Source organism: Alligator mississippiensis, chromosome 8 (assembly GCF_030867095.1).
Source record: "Alligator mississippiensis isolate rAllMis1 chromosome 8, rAllMis1, whole genome shotgun sequence".
Taxonomy (NCBI): domain Eukaryota; kingdom Metazoa; phylum Chordata; order Crocodylia; family Alligatoridae; genus Alligator; species Alligator mississippiensis.
In genome coordinates, this window is record NC_081831.1 from 11320054 (window position 1) to 11333475 (window position 13422).

The 13422-nt window shown below is 49.4% G+C and overlaps 1 protein-coding gene across 1 annotated transcript in view; it reads right to left on the reverse strand.

The window, feature by feature from the left end:
- ACSF2 (acyl-CoA synthetase family member 2) overlaps positions 1-12775 on the reverse strand; it is a 46592-nt gene extending 33817 nt beyond the window's left edge. Inside the window, exons 1-3 of the mRNA XM_014601779.3 lie at positions 12648-12775; positions 2602-2797; positions 743-871 (exon numbers count right to left, since the gene is read on the reverse strand). Of these exons, the coding sequence (XP_014457265.2) occupies positions 743-871; positions 2602-2797; positions 12648-12715 (393 nt within the window). The 5' untranslated portion in view covers positions 12716-12775. The remainder of the gene's footprint in view (positions 1-742; positions 872-2601; positions 2798-12647) is intronic.
- Positions 12776-13422: the final 647 nt, after the last annotated feature.

Below are 13422 nucleotides of genomic sequence, written 5' to 3' on the forward strand. Positions count from 1 at the left end.
AATTCTAGGGGCAATTAGACTCCTTACTGGACAACAAACGAGATGGAAACGTCATACAGCTTACAACTCTCTCTAAATGCAGACTGGCCACCAGAACTGAGTCGAGCTATCAAATTCATACATTTGGCAGTCAGCCAGTTGAGTCCACTGACTCACTCTACCTAATACTATATGTTTTGAATTATATCAGCATGGCTGATGCTGTATGAAACTTCCTGGACGACAGAGTCCATCCAGCCCTTGACCCAAGGAGCTCATTGTCTAAATAAGACAAACCATACGTTATAGCAGCAAGTGATACCATCAAGTGATGGCTGAATCTCAATGGGGGCAGACAGCACAGTTACATATATTTAGAGTGGTTCCTTTCTATAGGGACACAGAATGAATTCAGGGTGGATTTGAATAGCAAGTGCTTGGTTGGGCCACCAGAGCTGTATCTAAGGATGTTTCCAGCTTTTTTCATGCCATCATTAACTGTAAGGTACAACATGGGTGAGCTGGCATCCTTAGGTACATCATGGGTGAGCTGGCAACATTAGCTTGGCATCCTGAGTTACCCAGGAAAACAGGGTGAGGATAACAGCTGTATGGACCTAGTTGAGACTGTGACTTCAGCTCTTTTGATGCATTATTTTATTTAAGTTATTCAAATCCCTGTGCTCCTGGTTTCATCCCCATCTCCCCTCTTTGCTCTAAGTGAAAAGTACAGGTAGCTCAAGATGAAAGACAATCTTCTTACCAGGATGATTCCTGCCTGAGCAGTTGCAAACTGCATTAGGACCCATTCATACATGTTGGGGCCCCACATTCCCAGCCGGTCACCCTTCTTGAGGCCAAGAGCCAGAAGCCCAGCTGATGCCTGGTCCACCTACAAAAAATGAAAAAACCAATGTATTCCACAGTCAGATGGGGGAAAAGCCCCCTCACAGTGGGGTGCTCACAGTCTACATCAAGGCATATTAAATCCTTTGGGCATAATGTCATTTTAGCAGCCATTTTAAGAAACTGAGACTGCACATGCTGCAGCACTCGTGTACAGACTGTCAGTTTATTGCTTAATTACTATCATATTACTATAAATGATGCATACGCAGAAATCAAACCGCCTCCACTCACGGGTGATGGAAGGCACGAAAGCAGCAAATTTGAAGCATGTGTACAAAGGGATGTAGGATCTGCTATAAGCAAACACCCATGGGTGAAATTACAGACAAGTGAAACACTTAATTCCTCTTCAGCTCCTGAAACTATGACTTCAATAGCCCAAAGCGCATAGTGGGCCCACTTAGAGGGGTGGACTCAAACCATACATGAATTATTGCTTGCTCCTGAAAAAACTCAGATGATGAAAACAATCTAACTTGATTTCTAACCCTGCCAACGTGTGTCAGGGCCCAGTTGTTACATTCACATTACCATTTTATTTTGCATCATGACAAGCATGTTTCAGATTGGGTTGGACATACATGGCCTACTATCTTCAGGGGCCTCCCTGACACTTTCTAATTTTAAATGACTGGGATTTTGATTTTGCAGCCACTTGTGAGATCTCTCTGCCCTCTTATCAGTTTAAGAAACAGGAAAGTTCCATGCAAGTAAATACAGGGTTTCAATTGTTTTTTTCAGCAGAGCTCACAATTTTTTTCTCTCTGCAGTTTAACAACCATCTAGCCAATCTACACAACATGATATATGAATGCCTTGGGCCCGGTTGCTCATATTCATATATCAAACCAGAAATCATATTGCAAACATGGTGGAAATCTGCTGTCCAATTACACGTGGAGTATTGTTCATATATCCAAAGTACCCATTTGAGTCACTTATTATAGCTGGAGTTAAGTCCTGCACTCTTCATTCAGCAAAACTCTCACTCATTTCAATGAGATTTTTACTTGTATAAAGATTGAGAAGCTCCAGAGGCTGTGGGCTGCTGAAATGGCTGTGTCTAGACTGCAAATTTACCCTGCCTGCCAGCAACTCCCTCAAACACGTGTGCATGGTCTCCCAGTTGGAAGCCATGCGGCGGGGACTGTGGAGCGGCGAGAGTGGGTGATTTAGCAATGCTGAAAGGCAGTCAGTTGGCCTGTCCTTGTTGCTTTGCAGCTGTGGCTATGCTGCATCCAGCCCAGCTTGGGGAGCTGTGCAACATATTTGACTGGGAGATGCTGAGCGCCACAAGTCTGCAATCAGACCCCAATGAAAAACCTTTCAGGCTTGGGCCCATAATAATATCAGAGAGGAAAACATTTCGTAGGAGCAGCAGTTTGTTCTGGAAAGTGCTTTATGTATAACATATGCTTCTGGCATGGCTTGCCTCCTCCCTTTGACTTCATTCCTTACAGTGCAGGTAGATAGGATGAACATGGCAAACACCTTGTCAGGCAATGAGGCAATATGTAGGTTTGCTATCTATTCAGGACCGGGCTGAAGATCCAGAAAAGACAAGCCCAACTCCCCCCTGTCCTGCTCAGCCCCACGATGAAACCGTTTTCTGATGGTCTGAGCCTGCTTTCCTGCCAGCACCCTATGACTCCCCATGGTCATGGGGGATGAGCTACATACAGGACTGGAGTTCGTAGCGCACCAACTGCTTACATCCTGTTTGAACTGGGCAAAGGTCTTCCGAACCCCTTCTCGACAAAACACCACGGCCTCACGATCTGGAAATTGGTGGACTGTCTCCTCCAGGCACCGATCCACAGTTTTGGTGAGAAGTGGAACGTTTAAGATCCCACGGACGTAGCTGTTGGCTGCTGCAGGCTTGGGAAGGGGTGCATGTGTGTGCAGAGCACTGTAAAAGAAGAGACAAGGGTGAAGAGTGGCCAAGAGACAGAGGGATATGGACAGGGTCTTCCTTGTTGTACCTAACTGACAGGATCCTATGCTGCCCCCACTTTGAGACCATCTTCTATCCTGGTTGCCTTCACCGCACTATAACGTAAGATCCAAAGGACTTACAACCCCCGAGATTCTTGGTCCCAACAGGTCAGAGGTCCGGTTATAAGAGTAGATTATTGGATATAATCCAGATGCATTATGAGAACTCCTCCATACCATAATATCCTACCTGTGCTAAGTAGAGGGCTCCTATTACCATAACTCCTATTATTACCCATAACAGAATCAAAGTCATAACCAACCTTGGTTCCCCCTCCAACCATCCAAGAAATTGTAGGGTTCTTCATTTTTTCTCTCTCCTCTCTTCCCTGCATTTATATTTTCCCTTTCCTTTTTTTTTGTTTTCTCACTCCTTCCTTTTATGTGGTCACTGGAAGTGCACTGCCTACCCTAGTTTGAGGAATCCTAATTTGAGTTAAGTTTCCAATTTTTACTGGAGAAAACTGAAAGCCATGACATGGACAGTCTGAGGAGCCATTTGAAACAAGGCTTCACTGTGAGTTGGCCGGAGTACTCAGCAAAAACAAAGCCCAGATGCAAGGGATTTTCCTCAAGAGAGAAAAAGTCACATCCTCAGCTCATAGGAGGGGGTTAACATTAGTAGAGGAATGCTGATTTGCATCAGCTGAGTTTGTGTTTATAACCAGAAATCAAGCCAAGTTAACACAGGCTAGCACACTGATTCTCAACCAGGGTGCCTTGAGATCCTTTCAAGGGTCCTACAGGGCCCCACACAGTGTTTGCACTGGTACATTTCCAATAAATGATTCACAAGATAAACCCAGAGGCTGCAAATAGAAATCCATAGTTATGGTCTAAGACCTCTGCAAAAAAAATGATCTAAGCTTTTCTATAGGCAAAAAAAAAGAGTGAAAACTAAGAGCTGGCATTTCCCAAGGAGTGCCTTGAGTCTATCCAGGGGTGCCTGGAGCCTATCTAGGGGTGCCTTGAGTCTAAAAAGGTTGAGAGCCACTGGGCTAGCAGCCAGGGGGCTGCTATAATGCTGTGAAGGGCAACCCGCTATTCTCCACTCTGGGCCTCTCAAGAAGCCAAACTACAGATGAAAAGGGACTGTTCAGTAAAGAAGAGGCAGAGTCTCCGGAGCCTGCCACAATGACGCTCTAAAGACCAGACGGGTGCTCTACAGCTGAACAGAGCACGAGTGCCCAAATCAACTGGAGCGAGGGGAATACACTCAATAGTTACGCTGGACAGGTCCTTGCCCCTTGCCCCTCCCCATCCTCTTGCAAGCAAACATCAGGATGAGCACTGCACCTTCTAGGCTACAAAAGATGCTCAGATATTAGTTACTGTGGCTATGAAGGCACCTGGGATAGATGCCCTTGTCTGCTGTAACATGGGCCTCCATGAGAAGAGGCAGCCTTCCCTCTAGCAAACACCATGGATCAGCTGTCTTCCCGAGCCATGAGTGGTGGTCCTCTGGCCAGAAGCGGCCACTGGTTTCATGTCTCCACCAGCTTTAGCCGCATCTGAGTTGTGCAATTTGCTAAGTGAAATTCGGCCCTTCGTGTCTAAAGATGGGTCTTTAGACACGAAGGGCCTGAATTTCAGAGTTAGCAAACTGTCCAGCTCTGATGGAAGTCAATGGGAAGTGCTTAGCAGCTCTGCAAAGCAGACCTTGGGCAGCTCAAGTAGGAAGAAATCAGAGGCCATTTTTGAAGATATATGAAGAAGCATAGGAGGGCCTCCATGGCCGTCTTTAATCCCATCCAAGCCCTACAGGTGCATCCACTTCCCGCCAGAGGACACATGCCCTGCAGTGCCCACAGCACTGACACAGTCCCAGCTCTTCTTGCTTGGCCTGAAAGGCAGAGCACTGTGCAGTGTACTGTGTGAGCCTGAATGGCCCCAGTGCTGCAGGTATTTTATTTGATGAAAAACCAACATTGAAAACACTACTCTATGCTCAGGGGTTTGGGTTGTAGCCGTGTTGGTCTAAGGACATAGGCAGACAAGGTTCCTTGGGTGAATCAAATTCACTCTATGCTCAGGGCACCTAATGATCCCTGCTGGTTCCTGTGCAAAGCAGAGAGATTTCAATCCTGAATAATGTGGATCATACAAAAAGCAGGAAATCACCCAGAAGACATTGAATCAAAGCCACAAGTATGGAGGAGAACCCTTAGGTGGGATACATTACATGCAAGAAGACAGTTAAGTGAGAGACAGAGGGTTAACACAAACTGCACTGGCATCTCACTACTAAGAGGATGTAAAGAACAGGCGGTTCTAATTGCCCAGAATAAAAGCAGTGTGTGGGAGAAGGAAAGTTCAAACACTGATAGGTTGCAATAGAAAAGCAATTCCACAGTAATGGGCTGTGTATATAACACTGTCAGTGTGTACAAGGTACTCGACAAGCTCTTGGAAACTCCCGGGCCAGGCCTCATCGAGAGCAGAAACAGCAGAACAAATGTGCAACTGCCAGTGCCAGGGAGACCAGTGAGGGATGGCAGAGTTAGAGAAGCAGGTTTTCAGGAGGGAAGGGGAGGGTGCCTCAAGCCACAGGTCAGCATGATACAGGATACAGGGGAAAAGAAGTCCCAGAGGCGTAGCAAGCAATGTTGTGCCCTGTGGCAGTGGCTGGCAGCTGTGCTGCCTTTCTAAATCAGTGCCCAGGGCTCATGCCCTGCTCGCCCACCCCTGGTTATACCAAGAAGCCTTGGGAGGAGCACAGGTTGTGAGGCTGTGTTGTGGGAGAGACTGAGAACCCAGGGCTGTGCGGAGCACCTGGAAGGGCCCCTGAAAGCAAGGCTAAGAGGAGAGGACGCTGCAAAAGGCATTTGTGGAGGAGGAGAGGAAGTGTTTTTAAATGACTTTTCCCCTTTCATTCCACAATGCTGAATACCTGAAACATTTTCAATACCCCCATTGAGCCACAGCTTTCTCTGATCCCCTGAGACAGGGCACCGCTCTTCTCCCCAGCTCTCATCCTAGACCAGTCCTACCTGACCTGCCAGCCCAGCTCTAGAGGGCTTGCAGGCTGCTCTTGCCCCCTTCATCCACCCCAACTCCTTCGTTCCACGTCCACCACCCCTGCCCTATCCCAATCTCTCTAGTCCTCAACTACAAAGAAAGCAGGAAGGCGACTGATAAGTCGTGTGTAGATTTAGTAACCCGCGGCACCTCCTGATGTGTGCGGAGTCGACGTAAAACAGGAGGGCGGCATTTCTAGGGAGACCTGGTCTGAAGGAGGAAAGCTGAAGCAGCCTGAGCCCAGATCTGCCTTGTCCATGGCTTGCTGTGAGGCCATGTCCATGGCTTGCTGTGAGGCTGTGCCACTTGTTGCCGAAGATCTGTCCACCTGACATGAGAAAAGAAAGCCCCGGAGCTGAGCAGATTTCTATTCTACAGCATCAGGGGCCACGTTCTGACCTCCACGAGGCACGAACTAAGCCTCTGCTTTCCGGACGATGGGTTTCACACAAAGAACGGAGGGCAGAATCAGCTCCGTACGCTCTTTTCCTGGAAAGAAAGGCAGCAGGCAGCACAGTGCCACCGGGCAATGCCCTGCCGCCTGCTCCTTCCATTCACCCGGTTACTCATTACATCAGGCTCCGACCGTGCTCTGTGCCAAGGCCACAGTGATGCCAGGGCTGGGTGAGAAAGAACGCAGAGGGGCAAATGTTAAACAGAGTTAAATTTTATGATTTAGAAATGGCTGAGCAGGTCAGGTAAATAAACCAGGAGAGATAAGAGTGCGCTGCAGGACAGGAGCCCTTCACCGGGAGCTTTCTCTTCCCAGAAAGTTCTCTCCTAAAGGAAGGTGGCGTCATCCTCTAAGGTCAAAACGCTCACAGCTGTTCACTCCTAGGGCACCCATCCCAATCCAGACCCGGTCAATAGCTTTTATCCCCTGATCGCTGCTGGGTGGTTTCAGAGCAGAGGCCCAGTTGCCCAAATCTACCGAGGTCTCTCCAGGACAAGGCAGAGGCACGCTGGAGGCGTGAGAGTCCGTGCCAATGATCACTCGCTGGACGCTCAGTTGAGAGAGGATTTTGGTCAAGGGCAAAGTTACCATGGAAGTGGAATTGAATCTAACACTTCACACTAACCCCTGCATCCCAGCAGGTTTAGAAACAACCCAAACTTCCCACTTCTTTCTTGTTACAGGGGTATAGGTTGTAGCCGTGTTGGTCTAAGGACATAGGCAGACAAGATGCCTCTTCATCCTGATGAAGGGTATTTATATCCGAAAGCTTGCAAAGAAGAATTTTTCCAAATATTTAAGTTGGTTTAATAAAAGAGATCACTTTTACCCAAAGAAACTTGCCTGCCACTTCTTTCTTAAGTGTTTCATTCACTTACAGAGTGAGATGGAAAGGAGGGACTAGAGCAAGCAAAGACCCACTGCTGCACTGGTCGTGTGAGAGGTGCTGAGGCCCCATCAGGCCCGCTGAAGTCAGTAGGAACTGCAGAGGCTCAGCAGTGCTCTGGACTGGGTCCAAGGAAAACAGGGCCATGCCTCTGGCCAGCATGCCAGCGCCTGTGCAGTTTCCATGGGGACTCAGACCTGAGGGCACCACGACAAAAGGAAAGGGAAAAATTCATTGAGCACATTTCTGCGCAACACGTGACTTGGAAGAAACAAAGGGGATCTGACAAAAAAAGAAGGAAGCCATGGGGGAACCCCCCCCTCCTACCACAGCCCGGTCCATCCTGCTGGGCTGTACATGAACATCCCACCCACGCTGGCCCGCATTGCCCAGCAGTGTAATCTTTCTGCTTTTAAAACTGGGCAGCATTAGCAGCTGCTATTTTCCAGTTAAAGGGGTGGGGTGCTGGCATTGCCCCGTGATTTGGCACAGCACATAACTGAGCTTCAAATGCATACCAAAAAGCCAAAGCTGGGTTCTGTTGATTTCAACAGGATCAGAGATGGACCCTAAACCTGGAAAGTTTACCCCTGAGCTTCAATGTGGGAACAGGCAAGAGTCCCTGGCATTAGCAAGAAAAGCCAGAAGTGCTATATCCTGAACCAGTGAGAAACAATAAGTGAGGAGCTGGCTCCAAGTATTTATAGCAAGGACTTTTGCCCCCTGACAAAAATGCTGAGCTCCAGGAAACTCCCCTGTAATGTTGCTTTCAGGAAAGGATCCTGCTTGGGACACGACTGTCAAGTCACACTCCAACCCTGAAAAAAATATAGCAGTTGCAAGACTAAAGCAACAAGCAGCTTTTCAACCTAGCTCCTAGGCCCCACACGGGTGCTTTATTTGAAAGAACTAGAGAGAGGCCAAATTCTGCTTTCACTTTCCAAGAGGTTTCACTTATAACTGAGGATAGAAATACCCTACAGTATTTAGTAACAAAGAACATTTGCTGCCCTGGTTCACGTCCATGTTGTGCTTTTCACCTCTAAAACATGGTTTTAGAGGTGGTGTGTCCATTTTGTAGACCGGAAAACTGAGGCACAGCAGGGTTACTGCCAAAAGCAATAATGATGTTTGTTGTCCGACTCAAGACACCCTAAGCTTGATTCACATAGGTGCCAAACCTACATGTCTCAAACTGAAGAGCTCTGCATTTCTGAAAATAAGGTCAAAGATGCCTCAAACTGGGCGCGCACAGAATCTCCAGCCCTTTTCAGGTTACTGGCCTATCAGACTTGCTCAAGGTCACAAGGAGGATCAGCATCTCAGCTGTGATCAGAAACCAGGATCTCCTTTGTTTTCCACCAGACAGACCTCTATACCGAACAGTCCCCCCAACCACTGCAGGTGTTTGGGCCTCACTTCCCCACTCAGTTCCCAGCTAGGAGTGAAATGCAGCCACTAAACAAAGACCCCATTTATTTTTCATGCACTTATAACATAGGAATTCCCTCAAGAAAAGTGCAATGTTGCAGCTGTTTCCATATCCTACGATGCTGAGGGCCAGCAAGATGTGGACCATTTGTAGCAGCTCTTTCTGCTGGTTCTCAGCCTCTCTAAAAACGATCACAAAGGATTATGCATACACACAGATCTCCCCCCGCAAGTTCCAGATGCACAAGGGAAAGTGTCCCCGATCTGCCCACTCAGAATGGATTTATACCCAAGTCGCTTATCTAGGATCCTTCCAAAGAATGAATCCTCCCTCGCAGCACGAGGACTGAACCAGTGAAGAGAGGAGCCGCTGGGAGGTAACAGCTGCCTGTTGCACTATATTCATTCTTTCTCCCATTTACCACCCCAACCCCACCTCCTTCTTGCAAAAAGATGGGAGAGACAGAAGCCCTTGGATCCAGGCACATCCCTGTGCAAGTGGGTTTCAGTGAAGTCTGATTTTGCCCCTTTCTTTTTTTAACTGTTGTACACAGCTTATCTACAAGTAAATAAAGGGTTTTAATTGTTTTTTTCAGCAGAACTCACAAACTTCTCTCTCTGCAATTTAACAGTCTTCTGGTCAATCTACACAAAGCAATATATGAATGCCTTGAGTCCAGATGTTCATATCCATACATCAAATCAGATCGCAAATGTGATGCAAACTTACTGTCCAATAACACATGGAGATTGACTGCTAAGGAGAGGTAATGATTCTCAGAAAAGAACAGCTCCTTTTATAATGGTATTATTATAGGATTCAAAGGCTGAAATGACAGGGAGTGGAACAGAATCTGAAGGTAAATAGCTCTTGGAGTTGAACATTTTGGCAGCAGAAAAATCAATAAAAAGGAACAGTCTCAAGCAAGGGTCACCCCATAAAAAGTGAATGGTCAGGGAGATGGCAGGAATTTATGTCACGGGCTGATTTTCTCTGTAAATCTGAATGACAAAGGGTTGGAAGTAACTTGCCTAGGACACCCAGCATGGGACTGGGTACCAGTGGCTCCAGATCTAATCCTGACTCTGGAACCAGTTTGTTGTGTCTCTCTCAGCTGGTCTGTTTTTCTACTAATAAAATAGGGAGCATGCTATACCAACCCCGCAGGGGTTGTTTGAGGATTAAATGGTAAATAGCTGAATGGTGGTTTGAAGATATAGACACGTGAAGTGTACGATGGTCTCATGACCACCTGAATACCTGGGCTCCATTACTGGCACTGCTCAGCCCCACAAATAGGCTTGTTACCCTTGGACAGATCATTTAAGCTCCCTCTTTTAAGGTGGAAATGATCATAGGACTACTTCTCAAGGAGTTACTAGTGCATCCTTGGAAAGCACTGTAGGAGCCAAGGACAGAAGGAACTAGATGTGCAAAGTAGTAATTAGTCGCTGAGACCACAATGAAAATATTAAGACAGTCAGGTCTGTAGGACTTCTGGCTACAAACAAACGCATCTTTTCATCTGAAATATTGTTTCGGCAGGGAAGACCAGGGAAAGGGGAACAAAGAATATGAAAAGAAATGCAAAGAATAGGCAAAGAAATGCTCCCATCATTTTGCTAGGGAAGGCAAAGAGTTCTCTCCCTCGCACCTCTTTCCTTTGACACATCTGATACCGGCCTATAAGACAGGATGGATAGTCTGACCTGTTGCAGCACTTCCTACGTTCACCAACCCCCATCAGAGGCCTGGAGCAAAGGAAACGAGTACAGCAGCAGAACAGGCTGTCAAATTAAGCTGCTCTCCCTTAGACTGCACACATTCCCTTAGCAAAGCATCCTAGTGCCAAAACAGTCTCCAGTGTCAGAAACCGAGCCAGGCGGCCTGAAACCAAGAGCACAGTCTCTGATCTCAGCAGGTCTTGGAAAGTGCAACAGGGCAAAGACTCTCCAAGACCCGTGCTTATTCGTTCTGTTCCCTAAAGACAGTCCAGGGCAGCTCCCCATGCAGAAGCACAACAGTTAAACTTAGGAAGCCCTCAAAAACCTCTCCTGCCTGGTGGTGACAAGCAAAAACCAGGCCGCTTACGCAAGCACTCTTGGATTCAGCTAGGAATCGAGCACGGTTATCTCTGAACAGCCTCAGCCACCAATTTACACTTGTTGATTCAAGATAAGTTCCTTTATCTCCCCACCTCCAACGCTGTGCCTATGGAGATTGCCACAGGAATAGAAAGTTGAAGGACTCCAGGCAGGGCGCAGGACCCCTGCAAGAGCAAGGGATGGATGCCATGCTGCATCCTCTCATGCTGAGCACCTGAGAGGGCTCTGGCAACACAACCAGGAGGGCCATCCCCCCATTTTGCACTGCCCCACGGACTGGGGGGAGCTCATGGCTACAAAGTGCTCTTTGGAGGGGAACTCTTCCCCAGCCATTTCTAACTGTCCCCTCTACAAGGGAAAGACTTCTTGCTTTCTCCTCTCCCCATAGCAGCTCTACTAGGCCTCTGCGGTACCAACACTGCAATTTGGTGGCAAGGGTCACCAAAGTCACCATGCTCTGCTCGTCTTTCCCCATCTTCCCTACTTTATAAAACAAGCCTTTTAACCACCCCATCACAAGTCCTACTGCAGACAAGCTGTTTTGCTCTGATCGCAGCTTCAGTCTTGGGGATGATAAAATTTCCTGAGCCTTGGGGCCTTCTGCATTCAAAACTCCCGGAGACTTTACAGTTAACGTGCCCTTTCCTCAACCGAACGAGCAATCTGCTCTGAAGGGTTTCCATAAGAAGAGCTTTTTTATGCTACTGTTTTGCCCCCCAACATGCCCAGAATTTTTAATTTGAGTCCATTCAAACTTGGGAACCAAATAATCCTCTGATATAGTTACAAGGCTAGGCTGGAGTCCAAACCACAAAAGAGCCTATTTTCCCTCCACCGCAGTTGCTGTTTCCTGAGAACAGTGTGTGAGATCTCAACGTCATGAATGCCATCCCCTCCCAGAGCTCTGCACTCACCGACCAGCGCCTCCCACCTGGCCTCACCTCACCTCGAAAACACACAGCTGAAAATTACCAGCAGGCATCCTATAAAAATCTGCTGCAGGGCTGAGCCTTGCAACTCCCAGCAGTCCTGCAGGGGATTTCCATCCCATTTCAATGGGCCCAGGAAAGAAGCTGCGCCCTTCTTGTAGGGCAGGTGGGAGTTGAAGGCTACATGATCTTCATCCCCTCTCCCTCCTTGGCAGTGCTGCACGCAGAGCCAGCGTTATACCCAAGCAAGACCACCGCTGAAATCCCCCATTTGCAAGAGTTGTGCTGATTTTTAGCTCCGGGATCACTGCAGCCCTCAGATTACCCCTAAAATCACCACAGCTCTCAGATCATTGTAGGCCCAGGATCACCCCCGAGATCACCACAGCTCTCAGATCATCATAGCCCTGAGATCATTACAGTCCTGAGATCGCTCCTGAGATCATCAAGATCATCGCAGCCCTGAAATCACCCCTGAAATCACCACAGCTCTTGGATCATTGTAGGCCTGAGATCACCCAAGATCATCACAGCCCCAAGATCACCCCTGAGATCATCACAGCCCCAAGATCACCCCTGAGATCACCGTGGCCCTGAGATCACCACAGCTCTCAGATCACCATAGCCCCGAGATCACCCCTGAGATCATCATGTCCCCAGATCACTCCCGAGATCACCGCAGCCCTGAGATCACCCCTGAAATCACCACAGCTATGGGATCATTGTAGGTCCAAGATCACCCCCCGAGATCACCATGTCCCCAGATCACCCCTGAGATCGTCACAGTACTGAGATCACCCCCCCCCCCCCGATCATCGCAGCCCCAAGATCACCCCTGAGATCACCATGGCCCCGCGATGCCCGCTGAGCTCCGAGCCGAGGCGCCCCGGGGCGAGCGGGGGCGGAGCGGGGCGGAGGCAGCCCCGGGGACGCCGCTCACCTGCCCCGGCCCCGCGGGGCGGCCCGCAGCTCCCGCGCCAGCAGCCGCAGCCGGGCGGCCGTCGCCATCGGGGCGCGGGGCTGAGCCGCTCGCTCGCTGCGGTGCGCGGCGCTGCGCTGCCTGCCTGCCCGGCCGGCTGGCTCGGCGCTGCGCTGCGCCTGCGGCGGGGGCTGGAGCTGGAGCTGGGGCCGGGGCTGGGGCTGGGCGGGGCGGGGCGGCGGCGTCGCGGAGGTGGAGCCCGGCGCTGCTGCTCCCCGGCAAGGCAGCGCGGGGCCGCGACCCACCCCCGTCCCCCGCGGGGCACCAGGCGCCGGCCCCTGACTTGGCCCCGTCTATACCCCCTCCCAGATGTTTTTTCTGGACATCCAATCTAAACTTACTTTGCTGCAACTTTGAGCACGGGGCTCAATGCAGCAGCCTCGACCCTGCGGGGAGAAGGGTACTGCCCAGTCTGCAAAGACTGGCACCGTCCCTGTCACCCCTGCGGTGGCATAAAAAGACCTGCCAAAGCCCATGTGCCATCAAGCTGTCTGGGAAGGGAGCTGCTTCAGTGGAGGGAATGGGGCTCGTGTCACGGCAGGACTGTGCTCTTGGCATTCAGCTGTTGCGAGCGGCTTCTCCTGAAAGGTGGCAATTGCTTTCCTTCCCTCCAGCCGGCAGCTGTTACAGGAACATTATACCCTCCGACAAGTGCCTCTTGATGGTGTCTGGGCTGTACAGGACACAGATGCGCTGCCCCGTCACAGGATGGGACAGAGGTAGGTGATGGCAGGTG